A 17533-nucleotide genomic window follows, 5' to 3' on the forward strand; every position below is an offset into this window, starting at 1 on the left:
TTGGAAATTTATATAGATTTTCTTTTTACATTTGCAGTTTGTTGTTTTATTTTCTGTCAAACTTTTCAAATAACATATAATGCAAATCTATTTTTCAATAACTTCAATTGTATACTGAACGTAAACATCGATCATTAGACATGTTGGGGCCCCTGGTCCAGTCGGCTACATTTTTCCGTCTATATACTGTTGCACGGAAACTCAATACTTTAATTCTGATTCTGTAATGTTGGTTAAATATCATTTTTGTTTTGTACATGAACTTTTTTCATTCAACATTCATGTAATGGGCCATCTAAATGCTTCATTAGAAACAGAATCAATCTCTCGCCACTGACCCATATAATTGCAGTGACGGGTCAAGTCGTCACTTGTCAAAACAAATTTAAAACAATGCTTACAGCCATTCTAATTTCTGTCTCCATGTCTCAGAATAATAAACACACCAGATTTTTCAAATTCTATGTAATAACTCACCGATTCTGTAATAAATTTATACATGCTAACATTCCTTCAGGATCAATCTGACAAGATTCGCCATGTGCAAGCTCCGGTTACATATTTTTACGGAATGGGCACAAACTTGCGGACTGCAGTTACTTTCGTTTTAGCTTATACTTGCATTATGCAGAAAGAATATTGTGTGTCATTTTCAAAAGCTTTGAAGCTCTGCAAACAACGATGGCTTTTGGTTTTTTGGTAAACAAATATGTTTATTTCATATTTTTAACGTAATAATATGGAAAAAAAAACCCATTTAAAACAAAACGAACGAACTATCTATTTTAGTACATGTATATTACATAAAAACCCATCATCGATTACAAGGTCAAGGGGAGTAACGCGTACATGACAATTTTAAAATTGACTAAGAACACGGCAGAAATGAAAATATGTTATCCGGACAAATACGTTATCCGGACGGTTAAGGCTAGGAACGGAGGTGTCTGGATGATCAAGGATCCGCTGTATGTCCCAAAATAATAACATTCTGAATGCATGAATCATTGTCTGTTACATACTTTGAAGGGCTGCTGCCAAGATGACCCGTTGTTGCTGGAAGAATTTGGCTGTGAGGTCACAAGATGAGAGATTTAGACTGGTGATGCTGGGTAGACAGGACAGTATATTGGCTAGTGACTGACAGCTGGAATCTCCAAGGGGGTTGTGGCTCAAGTCTAAACAGCTCAGGTTCTGAAGGCAGGAATACGATACTCCGCATTAGGTAGTATAAAAGCATAGGTCATGTATTAAAAAGCTTTTAATCTACACTCTAAAGAAGTAAGTTTGGTACCCCTGCGACTTTATCACCAGGGTTCCAAATAAGACAGTGACTTGTGAGGGTATTCCCCCATTTCCCTATGTTAGAAAATTACCTATCAGATAGCTTCATGAGCCCAGGAGGGTTTCTACATCACAGTTACCAACATTGTTGGAAACCAATCTTTAATATCACTACACTTCACTACACCATGGATCAGCTCAGCCAAACAATCAAGTTTCATCAGATGTCATTTGATTGGTTCTGTCACATTTTACAATCGATTTTACAGCTAGCCAATCAGACTGATGGTTGCAAATACTTTGTGGAAGGCACATATATAAACAATAATGGCATTAAATACTGCTGTAAACTGTAACGAGCTAATTTCTAAAATCTGAAACATATTACTGTATTGTTTAGTACCTGTTTCTGATCCAAACACCTGTATGACTTGTCATTGATGTATTTGTTGCCATAGTAACAGGCTATGGCGCAGCCATTTTCAATGATCACTATTCCCCTCCAAACCTAAAGAGTTCTCATTTTCAAATAATTTGGTTCTATACAGTGACATCATGGAAATGAGTGTTTGGCTGAGCTGTCATACTGGTGATAAGTGTAGTATAGTAGCGTAGCATAGCGCCATCAATTGTGGTATTCTAATGATGAATTACCTGTAATTTAGCTCCATCTGCCCTTAAGAGAGTATCTCCCAACTGTTTGACACCTACACTGGTGATTCTGTTACCAGCCAGACATAGACAGGTAAGGTTTGGTAGAGAACTCAACACATTAAGCAGTCCCTCCAGTCCCATATCTCCTACACGATTTCCTGTCAACATCAGAACACATTGAATATAGAAATTACAACAGATTATACAGCTACTGATTATCAATCAATTTCTTCTCTACTCCATCGTAAAGAAACCAAGCTCAGTTACAGGTTATAAGGCACACTACTAACTTTAATTACAATTGATTTATAAATGTAACATTAAAAGTGTTGCTCTAGAAACCATAGTGACAGCAAAACAGTGACATGTGATACATCATCTTACTTAGACAAGCCAGTGAACCAAGCAAAACAGAACCTGATGAGTAAGTCATAAATGTTAAAAGTTACAAGGTGAACCTTCATTAATTCACTAAAAGGTTGAGATGTTGTTGTCACAACCTTAACGTAGGAAATTCCCCCCCCCCCCCCCCCCCCCCGCATTCAAATATTTAGATTGACATGAGCACAAGTCCATCCACTACACATCATGATTGATGATATTACCTACAATGTGGGCTAGGGCAGTCGCGGTTCACCGGTATATTGGGGTATTGCAATGCACCACCAAAAAATATTGTACCGCGATACAGTTTACCTGTACCGGTTTTTTACGATATATTTTCTTAGTATCATAATTTCATTAATTTGATATAATTAAAACGTCCTGTCATTAAAACAAAACCAGCAAGTTGTAATTGTTTTCCTTTCCGATAATATGAAGCCATGTGGGTATCCCTTTCGTTTTCATTCGATTCAGATGTCGGTCAAATGTTTGTAACTAACGTGTATAATGTTCAAATGATTCAAACATTTGCATGACGTTGAATATCAACAATATGACATTAGGCTAGTTTCTGAAATATTATCAAGCTGATTTGCTCCATCAATCAACAATACCGGAATATATAATTCTCTAAACACATTTAAGGCCCGGTGAATATATGGCTGCAGGGATTTTGCCAGCTATTTCAGGCTTCATCGTCTGCCGCCATTTTCGAATTCCTACACGTGTCAAAACAACACTGCAAGTTGATCAGCCCTTTGAAGTTTCACGATCGTAAGCTTATTTTGCCAGGACAATTGTACTTAAATTTGTTCATTATTTAGGTTCAAAAGTGTAAACTATCATGTTTAGTTATTGCATTATTAGGTTACGATCGTCTGTAGCCTTGCATTTTCACAAACAGACTCGTATTTTTTAAAACAAGAAACTCACATTTGAACATTTCTGTTACTCAACAACACGATTCAAATCAATGTAAAACTATATAACATAGCACTGTATGTTTGTATAATGTAAAGGGTGTTTTTATTATGGAATATATACAAAATAGACACCACATATGTTAAGGTCAAAATATTGCAATACATATCACAATACAGTTGTTGTGTATCACAATATATTGTGGTACCCTTCTGCCGTATCGTGGCAGCCCTAATGTGGGCCACGATTACACTGTATGTATTCATATACAATTGCTTTGTTTGTTTGGAGTGCGCAATCTGTCATACCTAAATTGTTGAAAAAAATCTGTCATGTCTTAAACCAGCCTCAAATCAGTGATACTGAGAGGCACTGCATGGAAAATGGACAAATGCAGTAGAAACCTGAAGTATGGACAGGTATGCTTTAGACCATTTTGGCACAGACATACCTGTAAGGTTGAGATCCTTAAGATTAGACTGACATTGTATAGCTCTGAACACCGGGATGACCTGGGCAGGACTAAGAGCCAGATTCTGTAGTTCTAGGTTACCACCGGAATCACAGGTTTGTAGGATGGTCCGCACATTTCTGTAGCTCACTAAAACACAACACATATATCAATTACTGCCATAAACTAATAAATATACAACAAACTTCATTTATCTTCAGTTAGTTCTTAAACATTTGCAGCTGACAAAAAGTATATTTGTACAAATGCAATGACAATTATTGTTAATAAATAACAAGAGGCCCAGAGGTCCTGTATCGCTCACCTGGTTTGTAATGCCAAGTAATGTTCTGAATACAGGTTCATTGTTTCTTTTCTGAAGGAATTTTAATATTAACCTCTAAATCCCCTATTGGGCCCCACCCCTCCTGCCCCCAGGGGGTCAGAGCCAAAATTTATACAAATTCTATTCCCTTTCCCCCAAGGATGTTTATGGCCAAATTTGGTCACAATCCAAGCAAAACTCTAGGACAAGTAGCGATTTATAGGATTTACCTCTATTTCCCCTATTGGGCCCCATCCGTCCTGCCCCCCGGGGGCCAGAGCCAAAATTTATACAATTTCTGTTCCCCTTCCACAAAGGATGTTTGTGGCCTAATTTGGTTACATTCCATTCAGAACTCTATGGCTAGTAGCGATTTAAAGGATTTACCTCTATTTCCCCTATTGGGCCCTGCCCCTCCTGCCCCCAGGGAACCAGAGCCAAAATTTGTTCATGTTCTGTTCCCCTTCCCCCAAGGATGTTTGTGGCCAAATTTGGTTACATTCCGTGTAGAACTTTATGACTAGTAGCGATTTAAAGGATTTACCTCTATTTCCCCTATTGGGCCCCGCCCCTCCTGCCCCTGGGGGATCAGAGCCAAAATTTATAAAAATTCTGTTCCACTTCCCCCAAGGATGTTTGTGGCCAAATTTGGTTATCATCCATGCAGAACTCTAGGACAAGTAGCGATTTAAAGAATTTACCTTTATTTCCCCTATTGGGTCCCGCCCCTCCTGCCCCCCGGGGGCCAGAGCCAAAATGTATACAAATTCTGTTCCCCCTCCTCCAAGGATGTTTGTGGCCTAATTTGGTTACAATCCATGCAGAACTCTATGACTAGTAGCGATTTAAAGGAAATGTTGACGGACAGACGGACGCCGCACCATGACATAAGCTCACCGGCCCTTCGGGCCAGGTGAACTAAAAATTGTCAAAGCCCCTCATCAAGAGCTGTTTGAGAACAGTGAAGATCACATCTGGCAGCAGTTAACGAGCTAAGATCTTCACCATGCGATTTTTGCCTGCTGGGTTACATGAAATTCTGAAAATCCTGTGTTTCATCCTTAAAATGATTGTAAATATCTATAACAACATATTACATAATCCAATATCGATTCAGAAATCGATGTCAGTTGTTATGGAAAACATTAAACTGTTACCTTTGGCCTATTGGGCCTCTTGAAATTCTCAAAATCCTTCATTTTTTCCATGCAGCATTCGTTTTTGGCACACAATTTTTAAGCCCTGTCCCTAGTGTTATTTTTACTGCATCCCTTTTAGTAAATGTTGTAGACAGGTTTGACTCATATTTCCCTATGATATACATATATAGGAGTAGCTTTTGGATACCTGTCTGGAGAGTTCTGCAAGCTTGGTCATACCGCTCAGGTAAGGGTGGCATATCCCAGTTATCCACACTGCCTTGGACCTGAAAGACACAATGAATTCTTCTTTCAATGAAACAACAACGCATTATCATATAATATGGTTTCAATTTCAGCTATCATGCTGAACTTATGAATATTGCTTTTGCAAAACAAATGTTCCAATTCTAGATTGACCATGCAGCATCATGGCAGAGAGGTTGAGGTGTCAGACTCCTACTAGCTAACCACTTATGGTATGGGCAATAACTTTTGAAGTATATGTAAACTATAGTTACAAGATAGCCTGCTATAATGTCAGTGGTATTTTCGACAGGAAAGTTGAAGGTTTATTTAATTAAAAATTCCAAGTTCGTCCTTAATTATTATATAGCTGTTATAGTTAAAAAGATTTAAAACAGGAGCTGTTTGAGAACAGCAAAACTCGCCTCTTTAAATTTTATATTTATTTCAGGTTTCTTATAATTTATCAGTATTATAGTATTATAAAATATAGCAATGTCATTACACAAAGTAACTTTTCAGCCCATTGGGGCCTCTTAAAATTCTCAAAATTCAGCATCTTCTCCCTTTACGTTATTCTCCATACTCATCACAACAATTATAATTCAAAATCATTGTAGAAATCAACGTCAGTTATGACAGATAACAGTATTACAACACTTGCACCAAAAACTTAACCTAGGATTTCCAATGTTGATGCTAACGTGATTCCATATGTCCCTCTTTCTTCAAGAGGCGAGCTAAAAAATAGAATTGTCAGCAAGGAGGCCAAGTTATACTCTGTGCCAGCCACTCCTTTTTGTAACAAAGGGGCATAACTCTTAAGGTTGAGGTATCTTGTTCCGATATAGATTAAGCACATCTCCACACTTATAAGGATTATAACCATAAAGTAGTTCAGAAGGATTAGCTGGTCAACTGTTTTGTATCAAAGGGGCATAACTCTAAATAAGGTAGAAGTATCCCTCCAGTAGTTTAAAAGAATTAGTCGGTCTTCTGTTATTCCTACAGACTACAGAGATGGACAAAATGAATCTATGTTTCTAATCTACTAGTCAATGAATTTCATGCTTACCTCCTCATCAGCTGAAAGGACAAGACTAATGGGGTCATCAGGTGCGAGAAAAGCTCCATCTTTTGTTGTGAGAGTAAGAAAGGGTCGTAGTCCACACAAACTGTAGTATCTCTGGGATGACTCCTGGGCAAGCCATCCAATAGTCTTACCTTCCCCACTGTCAATCACAAAACCAACAATTAAATGATTCTACAAAGTAAAATATTTTTCTGGTTTTGAAATGTCAGACTATGTCCTCTAAACATCAACATACAATTAGTGAATAACCTAATACTACATTCAATATCAATTCAGCTCCAGCTCTAGCCTCAATAGTTTCTCCAGAATTATACAGGCTTTTCCATCACTTAATTCATACATAAAAGCTATCTGGTCTTACCCATTAGGAGCAGGCACCAGCAAAAGTTTATCCTTAACCCTGACCTTGACCCTCATCACCTGACCAACGGCTGCTGGAGTTGAGGACACACCAACACTATTTGTCTGAGAAGTTATCTCTGACGGAGTGAAGGATTGTGAGCTGTCTGATTGTCGCACAGCAAACTGAGTCAACCTCATTTGTCGTGGCTTACTGTTCACAGTTCGTGAACCTGTGACAGTATTGTCAGGCAATGGTGAAAGAACATTGGGTTTATTGATCCGTGAACTTGGTAAAGTAAGAGGAGGTAATTCATCAGGGAAATCCTCACTCATCAGCATCATATCGTCATTGTCTATATCTGCTGGTAAACTTGCAATGCTTTGGGAGTCAGATAACACTGTGTTCTCCGTATCACCCATTGTTGTGTCCTCCTCACTATCTGAGTTTATCACATTCCTTTTCTCCTTCTGGGAACTTTTAGTTCTAGTACCATTTGTAGAAAATACATTTCCTACGTCAATCCTACGTCGTTTCATTGGCTGAAGGTCATCAATTAACCAATCATCGTCCACAAAGTCATCAGCCGATATCAAGGCAGTAGAATCTTTGCTGTGACGTGAAGTGCGACTCGAGGGTTGTGAAGTTTTGCGACGTACGGCACTGCTCCCGACCTGATGTATAGCCTGTCTGTAAGACTGAGTGGCGTTAGATGTATCAGGAACTTGTGACAAAGGGTTAGGATACATTTCCTCACTATCATCATCTTCTGGTGGTGGTGGTGCTGGAGATGACACCTTATTTCTAAAAAAAAAAAAAAAAAAAAAATTCTCAACGAATCCATCACAGAAGTAAAATCAATTGTAAATTTTTCTTTTCTGATATTTCATCTGGCTCCAGGATCGTGAAACAATCTTTAATAGACTTATGTTTAGACTGAGCCAACCAGAAATGACCTAACTTTTTGTAACGTCATCTTTGATTGGCTAAGTCTACTCTAAACTTAAGACAGTTTCGGACTAAGATTGTTTCATGATCCTGAGGCCTGATAACCTTAAAATTCATAGTTTCCAGGATGATTTGATTTCCCTGCACATCTGTAAAGTTATGTTAGGATATCGAGCCATCATAGCTGATAACATATTTCTAAAATTAGAAATAATAGTAGGGCCGGGATGATATATCGATTTTTGGTGATGCGCAGCATTACATTACGCTCATCGATAAACTTGTATTGCATAGTGTATCATGCGAAATCTGAATCAGCAATCCACATCCGATTTTAGAAAATCGAAAGTTTGCAAGTAGTTAATGGTCGATAATGAAGCAAGTGATATTATCTCACTGATAACGAGTAAGTCAGAAGTTTGGACATTCTTTGGCTTTCAGAAGTTTGGACATTCTTTGGTTTTCCTGTCAACAGTGTGAATGGTGTTAGGACACTCGATAAAACTAAAACGATATGCAGAGAATGTAAAATAACGATGCCATATAATGGTAATGTCACAAACATGAGGACACATCTTAAAACTACACCATCCTGGGATAACAGCATGTCCCAGTCCTAAATAATAGTTACGCCCACCACCTGTATCGTCCCAGTCCTAAACAAGAGGCCCAGAGGGCCTGTATCGCTCACCTGGTTTTTTGTTAGTAATTATCACAAGACTCTGACAATTAGAAAAATAAGCAAAATTGACTCCCAAAGTTTAATTTTGAATCACAACCATACAATGATGCTATTGATACCATACAAATATGCTATCCAATACAAATGTTCAGAGACAAAGTAATTTATATGAAAGTAGTAGCCTAATTGACCTTTTTGACCTCGCATCTATTGCCGTCTAAGGCCCCGGGGGTCAGCCCTATCATTTGTACAATTTCAATCCCAACCCTATAAGGATGCAACCATTGCATCATAAGTGCTCTTCCATTTTTAGTTGCAGAGAAGAAGTCGTTTATATGGAAATAGCTAAATTAACCCCTTTTGACCCCACCCTTCAGGCCCCCGGGGGGTCAGCCCCATCATTTGCAAAATTTTGAATCCAAACCCTATAAGGATGTAACCATTGCATTATGAGCGTAATCCAATGTTAAGTTGCAGAGAAAAAGTCATTTATATGGAAATTGACCACTTTTGACCCCGCCCCTCAGGCCCCCGGGTGTCAGCCCTATCATTTGCACAATTTGGAATCCCCACCCTATAAGGATGCTACCATTGCATTATGGGTGCTATACCATGCTTAGTTGCAGAGAAGAAGTCATTTATATGGAAATAGCCAAATTGACCCCGCCCCTCAAGCCCCCGGGGGGTCAGCCCTATCATTTGCACAATTTTGAATCCCCACACTATAAGGATGCTACCATTGTATTATGGATGCTATACCATGCTTAGTTTCAGAGAAGAAGTCGTTTATATGGAAATAGCCAAATTGGCCCCTTTTGACCCCGCCCCTCAGGCCCCCGGGGGGGTCAGCCCCATCATTTGTACAATTTTGAATCCCCACCCTATAAGGATGCTAAAATTGCATTATGGGTGCTATACCATGCTTAGTTTCAGAGAAGAAGTCGTTTATATGGAAATAGCCAAATTGACCCCTTTTGGCCCCGCCCCTCAGGCCCCCGGGGGATCAGCCCCATCATTTGTACAATTTTCAGTTAGTAGCCCATAAGGATGCTACCAGTCAAATTTTGTTGAAATCTGACCAGCGGTTATGGAGAAGAAGTTGATTGACGACGGACGACGGACGCTGCGGTATCCCATAAGCTCACCTCGGTCCTTCGGACCAGGTGAGCTAATAATAGTTATGCCCACCACCTGTATCGACCCAGTCCTAAATAATAGTTACGCCCACCACCTGTATCGTCCCAGCCCTAAATAATAGTTACGCCCACCACCTGTATCGTCCCAGCCCTAAATAATAGTTACGCCCACCACCTGTATCGTCCCAGCCCTAAATAATAGTTACGCCCACCACCTGTATCGTCCCAGCCCTAAATAATAGTTACGCCCACCACCTGTATCGTCCCAGCCCTAAATAATAGTTACGCCCACCACCTGTATCGTCCCAGCCCTAAATAATAGTTACGCCCACCACCTGTATCGTCCCAGTCCTAAATAATAGTTACGCCCACCACCTGTATCGTCCCAGTCCTAAATAATAGTTACGCTCACCACCTGTATCGTCTCAGCCCTAAATAATAGTTACGCCCACCACCTGTCTCGTACCAGTCCTAAATAATAGTTACGCCCACCACCTGTATCGTCCCAGTCCTAAATAATTGCTACGCCCACCACCTGTATCGTCCCAGTCCTAAATAATAGTTACACCCACCACCTGTATCGTCTCAGCCCTAAATAATAGTTACGCCCACCACCTGTATCGTTCCAGCCCTAAATAAAAGTAAGTGATCTTGACCTTGACCCAATCAGTATGAAATTGGAGCTTATCTTAATGTTTGATTATCTTTACTTATGTTAAATTTGGTAATAATCTGATGATAATTGAGAGCGGGAGCGCTGACAAACTTTATGAGGAGAGATTGACTGACTGACAGCTGAGACAAAATCTTGTACAGTTTCACGGACGAAGGATAAACAAGCCTGAATTCTTCTTGGTAACATTATTTTTATCATCCACATATAACACTAACCTTTGCATTCAACTATGAATATCTATGATACAAAAAGGAACAATTTTTATTAGTTAACATAACATTTCAATTTTTTAACTTTACTTTTCAGGGGAATAATATAGTATGCAATGATAATTACCTGCTAGGATAATCTGTATCACTCTCACCAGACTCGTCTGATGACATTGTTCTCCTGAAATTAAAGCAGAAAAAGATTATAAACAGGGATTTTTTTTAAGTGACAAGTGATGAATTCTGATGTGAAAAATCAACTACTTATTAACAAATGAGAAAATTAAAGTTGTTACTTCTAGGCAGTTCCATTTGCTAAGAGCAAAGAACAGCATGTCCACATTTTAAAAGTAGTGAGCATGTTCGACTAAAGACATGGAATAAGATGAGATGCACTGTCAAAAAGGACACATCATCATATTTTGTGTTGACGACATAGACATAGAAGTCAGAGGTTCTCAAAGATAAGACTAATACATGAGACATTTAAGTCACCATCTACATGTGTAGATTTTATGCACTTATAAGAAGTGTGTATCTGACAGGGAATATCTAAGAAAATGTCACCAAATAATTCTGCTATTTGTGATTCACTCTATAAAAGTACATCATGGAGAAAGTTGGTTAGAAATAATAGAAAAGAAGTGAAGTGGAAAAATTACAGATGACAGGCAAGAATCAGTAAAATTGAAACATTTGAAGATAATAAAGAAATGTTACCTCATGTTAACACTTCTTTTTTTCTTCGTCCGAGCAGGTCGACAGAGGGAAACCATCTCTGGTGAGGTACAGGCACTATCTTGGTTTTTTTCTAACAGGTTAGGCAATTCTAAAGACATATCCTGAGGTTTGTGAACTGATGTCACTGATACTGAAACAGTGCAAGACTAAGTGATGTAAAAATAACCAATATTTCAAAGTTATTTCAATCACAACTTCCATATACCTAAGGATCACCAGAAAGGACCTAATTATTGGCTATATAGTTTTGCCTTCATTTTGCGATATACAGTGGAACTTTGTTGGACTTGGATAATTGAGACAACCTAATTTAATATCAAGTAGTTTACAGGTCCATACCAAATTTTCTCTTGTTCTTTGTTTAAAAAACTTGAAAATGTTTGTATACAAATTAAAAAAACTCTGAAAATGTAAACTAAATTTTTGGTCACAATGACAAAAATAATGATCAAAATGTTTGCATACTTTGTTATTTTTTTTCTTGGGATAGAAGGGAGGGGGGTATTAAATCTTAGAAAATGCGGACTTGTTTTACTTATTTGTCCGTGTATCCGCATTTCGAAGGCCCATTCCAACTACATTTTGTACATTAAAGGTTAAGAAAAATGTTTGTTCAGTAATTATACTTAATTATATTAACAAACATCTGTGACCAACAATTATAAATCAGCTGTACTTTAATGTGTTCAAAGTACTTTAAGGCCAGGATAGTTTGATCATAACAAAGAATAATTCTCAATATTCTGATTTTTTCATCTTCTTTTTTTTTTCAAAGCAACAATGCCACAATTCAATGCAACACCACATTATACTTCCATCATCCAGAAGAGAAGTATTAGCATTATATGTATTACCTCTTTCTCCAATCCGAGAACTCAGCAATTCATGAAGCTCTTCATAAGCCATCAGTACCTGATTGTCCAAGGCATTGTCACACCGCTCACGCCACTGTCGAAGGCATGACAGAGCTGTGTTACCCTGCAATAGATATACCCTGGTTAACCCATAACATCAAAACAAATTGGGGATATCAAATTATAATGATATGATTAGTTACTTTGTTACAAATTTTTATATTTATCTTTTCAACCTTGTCAGAGTATTAAAATCATACAAAAATACTATGCTGGCAGCATTTAATTACATTTGTGTCTACAGTATGATTATCATTTATTGTTAGTGACATTTTGTTGATATAATATGAAGCACAATCATTATTTAAGATCCTTGTACCTCGTCGTCTTTGGCCAATATGTTAGCCTTGTGTTGTATCAGTACTCTCATCACTTCTAGGTTACCACAATTGGCTGCGTCTATCAGAGGTGTAACCCCACCACAATGCTGTCCACCGCGGTCATTCACCGCCGCTCCATGCTCTAACAGGAAGGAGACTACCTCACAATAGTCATGGTTGGCCGCCTCGTGGAGTGGTGTCCAGCCGCAGTAGTCACGTGGATTCACTGGATGGCCCTATAACATTTACACGATTGGAAATATATCCTACTTGTATATATAATTTCGATATCATTAAAACCGACGATACCGATTAACAATCTACATACAGAAACTTCATCATACATCCTGTACACACAAACATTTCGTTTTCATATCCTTCGCACAAAAAATTCATTTTCATGTAATATTCTTTCATAAGCACCTTACTTCAATATGTTTCTATGCCGATATAATTCCTGTAATTTGGCCACATGCAGATTTCTTTTAATTTACCTGTTCGATAAGTTTCTTCACTTTTTTCAGATTTCCCTCTATGCAAGCTCGATGTAATGGTGTTTCACCCTTTTCATTTCTCTGGAAGATATACATAATAATTCAGATAAAGCACTGTCTGTCACAAACTAGTGAAACTACTATCTAAAAGTTGGTATTGCAAGTTTCAGCATTTTGCGTTTACTTTAAAGTGTCTTCATATACTTGCATTACTCTGAACCTTTGAGGAATTTTTTATATATCATACACCACAATTGACTTCACTGCATCATAAACGTTTGTTCATAATTTTTTCATTTGTTGGTCAATATACTGTAGCAGTGCTTTTTCGCTGAAAATACTCCAATGCTTATCAGTATCACCTGTCAGAGTTCTGTCAGAGTTTCTGGGAGATTTTTCCATTGAGGACGACAGACTTACCTTTGTAGTCACTCTCCTTGCAACTCCACGGATTGGGGCTGTTGCTCGGTTTGTACTTTCTTCCTCATCTGAGCTTTTTTCTAAAAGTAATCAAATGGTCAAAAATTGAACTACCTCTTCAATTATTTCAACGGCATTGTATTTCTTAGGGTTGGTCAATTTTTAACAATTTGCATTGTCTGTTTTTATCTGTATTTTCACAGATGTTTCTCATCTCAAATCTTATTATTTTTCTTATATCTTTTATTATGTAATAATTCTTGATTACAAAAACAAACGAAATAAATTTTCCACTCAATTACCTAAATGGGCCTAGCAGATCATCTTTTTTATAATTGATTTTAGAAAATTTTGATTCTAAAAATTAATCCAATCAAAAGATCTATTTGACTCAGAACTTCAAACAGATCATAACTTCTGATGCGGTAACAATTTTCAATTATCAAAAGGGTGATCAGATGGTGTAGTGGTTAAGCCGCCCGCCTTTCACCTAGCCGGCCGGGGTTCGATCCCCCACATGGATGTGAAAAGGTTAGGGGTCACCTGCCCGATCACATGTGTTTTCTTCGGGCACTCCAGTTTCCTCCCATTGAGACCCTTCGCACACTTGCATTGCAATCAATGTAAAATAAACAAGAGATCCCAGAGGGATCTTGGCGTCCACCAAAGAATGATCTATGTCTGACAATGGAAAGAGGGATATTTACCCTGCTTTTCAAATTTTTTACAAACAAACTACATTGAAAAGTTGAGACATCTCCTCTTATATACTTTCTGAGAAACAGCGATAACAAATTTCAACAATGAAATCCAAGATGGCAGCAGCTGGTTGGTCATCTTGTTGACAAATCAGTCCAAAAGGTACTATGCACTACTAGGGCCTTAGGGGAATCTACATATGGAATTTCAGAGAGATCCCTTTAGTAATTTCTGAGAAATAGCGGTAATTATCAAATCCAAGATGGCGGCTGGTCAACCATTTTGTTGACCGATCAGTCCTAAAATGCAATATGCACAACTAGGGTCCTAGGGGAACCTACATATGAAACCTGAGAAAGATCCCTTCAGTGCTTTCTGAGAAATAGCAGTAACAAACTTTAATTATCAAAATCCAAGATGGCTGCCTGGCGGCCATCTTGTTGACCGATTGGTCCCAAAAAGCAATCAATATATACAACTAGGGCCCTTGGAGAACCTATACATCAAGTTTGAAAAAGATCCCTTTAGTACTTTTTCAGAAATAGCAGTAACAAGAATTGTTAACGGCCGGCCGGACTGCAGACGAAAGGCGATTTGAATAGCCCACCATCATCAGTAATAAAGTTTAGTTTAACTAGCAAAATCCAAGATGACCATTTCGGTCACCCATCAAAACGCAATATGCACAACTAGGTTCATTAGGGCACCTACCTATGAAATTTGAGACAGATCCCTTCAGTACATTTTGAGAAATAGGGGTAAAAAATTTTCAACTAACAAAAATCAAGATGCCTGCTTGTCGGTCATCTTGTTAACCGATCAGTTCCAAAATGCAATATGCACAATTAGGGGAACCTACATATGAAATTTGGGAAAGATCCCTTTGTCGCTTATAATGATTGATGACTTATATCACAGGCTGATATGCCTTCCATCACTAGCTTTATCTTATACCTGACTCTGTCAACTGGTCAATACTGATGTTATCATCATCAGACTCCTGTGAATCCTGAATCTCTTCCTCCGACAAGTCACTGCTAACATCATACTTCTCCTTCAGATGTTGACATTTCTCCTCCACTTGTTTGGTAGATTGTTTGTAGGCTTTCTGGACCTCCATTAGAGTCTTTAAAACATGTACCTACAGCAACAAAGCAACATCAATATCATGATTGGATAAACGGGTAATCACACAGAAACTTCTGAGCAGAACCAGCTACCAAATAATAGCAATAAGTACATGTCATCTACTTTTTGCAAGTAACCAAAATAATAAACAAAAAAATGACAATTGGGAATTTAATTTACGATGTATAAATGTGTATGACACGAGAGTTAAAATCAACCTGTAACATTTCCTTAACACAATATATAAAGGATTAATTCTTTAACTTGCTGAAATAAGTCTTTATTTTCATAGCAAGTGATAAAACTAGATCCACTGGTCCATCTGTATCAACTTTTAACGTCACAAGGACATATTTATAAATACTCTGTACTAGCTGCAATATTGTAGCTCAAAAGACTTTTAGACAGAAAATGGTGTCGTCTTTAGAGCTACAATTGGTGCCTATGACTGCTAATGGAGCAAAGTAATGATTACGCAAATCGTTATAAAACGTTTATTTGCATTTCATCTTACTTGTTCGATATCGCTTACTTACTAGGCAATAAAACTGAACCACATAGATTATCAAATTCCCACCAAGGCATTATTTTTTTACGTAATACATATGAAGGTCTTTCTGAAGGGAATTTTTACGGCAAGTCCAGAAATTGTGAATATGACGCCGTGAAAGCGGTACGGTAGATATTAAGAATGGTAGTTATGTTTGTTTTGGACAAAAATAATATGTAAATGCATGAATACGCATAAAATAAATGGAAACCTACATAAAAGTATAGAAAACTGTGCCCGAGTGATTTTCGGAGGCAGTGCTCCACTACGACACATAGGGACCGATTCATACCCGGCCGAATGGTAAAGCTGGCCGGGTACGTATATTCGTTTTTACTCTGTACATGCCTGCAGTCTCCTGTGTTTGGCTTCTTTAGCACAGTGGAAGCCTTTGACAAGGGTATCACTAACAACTCCATACTTGTCACCTCTCTGCTCCTGACAGTCAGCAATGTTCAACCAAGTACGGCACATCTGAAAATAATATGAAAATAAGTCTGAAGACACCAATCAAATTTTGAATACAATTTTTATAAGATGATTAAACTTAACATGACTTTAATTTCTTATATATGCCTCAATATAAAGTGCTACAACAAGACAGGACAAGAAAAAGCACACATGGGTTACACTACATGACCCCAATTCATTGACGAAGCTTAGTAAACTGAAGTTAGATAAAGTGATAAATTTCAAATACTTATCTCTAGTGGTAATAAAATAAAACTCTTTGTAATTTTCCTGTTGAAATGATTTAAGCATGGGATATCATCTTTTAGTGTCATTCCATCACCAAAAGAAACAATAGTCCTGCACAAATGTTATTTGGTATTATGTGGTACATAAATTAGTCCCATTAATATACTAAATTTTGTACTTTCATAATTAAGCCAATGGAGCATTTCTAGGTAGAGGCCTATACATATAATGATCCGAGTAAGGCTAAACCTATAATTTATTTCACAAACCTGTTCCTGATCGTCCTTACGACAGATTAGTTCCTTGTTGTAATATTCAATAGCTTGAGTGAATTGTTTGTCGTCGGCATATGTCTGGGCAAGTGACACATAAATTGGAATCATCTCTTTCATGGGTTTCTGCATGGCCTCAGCACATTCCAGCTACAAATAAGAAATAAACACTGAAATATATATGTATTAAAGATATGTGTTAGGTTACTGTACATAAATCTGCAATATAATTGCCTTATATGAACAATGACTTCAGGACAATGACAATTAATGAATGTATTCATAATTGCATTAGTTATTTTGTAGTCGCTGTCATTTCTTTAGCACTGTTTGATAATGAAATGGTTAAGATTTATATACAATTTATACTACACTTGGCACAAAATATCATCTTTTCTTTCCAAAGCACTTTGATGAAGACTATCTGTCATTGCATATTATGTATAAAAGATTGGGCACAATAAGATAAGTTTTTTTCCTATAATGTACGTCAATGGTCAAAGCAGTAGGTCATAATTAAGGAGCTACTTTGGTAAGTGTACGATACAACACACCCTCTCACCTCTCGGTACCAAACAAAATAAGAAAATCTAATTTCAAGAGGTATTGTACAGATGATATCCCTTTGATATACATTCAATGACTTTTCTATTTCAGCTCTTAACTTTGATTCAATTATATCTATCATGGACAGATTTATGTACATTACTGTAACTGCAGATAAAGTTGTACTCATCCAATTAAAACATACTGTTATCATACCTTTTTTCATGTGTGATTTACTTTTGTGAATTTCACAATCTAAGTA

At 37.6% G+C, this 17533-nt stretch overlaps 1 protein-coding gene across 1 annotated transcript in view; it reads right to left on the minus strand.

Annotated features, from left to right (window-relative positions):
• Window positions 1-17533, minus strand: part of LOC138315187 (tonsoku-like protein) — a 28765-nt gene that overhangs the window by 6202 nt on the left and 5030 nt on the right. Inside the window, exons 8-22 of the mRNA XM_069256002.1 lie at window positions 16723-16875; window positions 16103-16228; window positions 15031-15217; window positions 13378-13457; window positions 12958-13038; window positions 12463-12699; window positions 12084-12207; window positions 11209-11359; window positions 10616-10669; window positions 6859-7641; window positions 6480-6636; window positions 5367-5445; window positions 3695-3844; window positions 1939-2096; window positions 1023-1194 (exon numbers count right to left, since the gene is read on the minus strand). Of these exons, the coding sequence (XP_069112103.1) occupies window positions 1023-1194; window positions 1939-2096; window positions 3695-3844; window positions 5367-5445; window positions 6480-6636; window positions 6859-7641; window positions 10616-10669; window positions 11209-11359; window positions 12084-12207; window positions 12463-12699; window positions 12958-13038; window positions 13378-13457; window positions 15031-15217; window positions 16103-16228; window positions 16723-16875 (2692 nt within the window). The remainder of the gene's footprint in view (window positions 1-1022; window positions 1195-1938; window positions 2097-3694; window positions 3845-5366; window positions 5446-6479; window positions 6637-6858; window positions 7642-10615; window positions 10670-11208; window positions 11360-12083; window positions 12208-12462; window positions 12700-12957; window positions 13039-13377; window positions 13458-15030; window positions 15218-16102; window positions 16229-16722; window positions 16876-17533) is intronic.

The sequence above is a fragment of the Argopecten irradians genome, chromosome 2 (genome assembly GCF_041381155.1).
Source record: "Argopecten irradians isolate NY chromosome 2, Ai_NY, whole genome shotgun sequence".
NCBI lineage: Eukaryota > Metazoa > Mollusca > Bivalvia > Pectinida > Pectinidae > Argopecten > Argopecten irradians.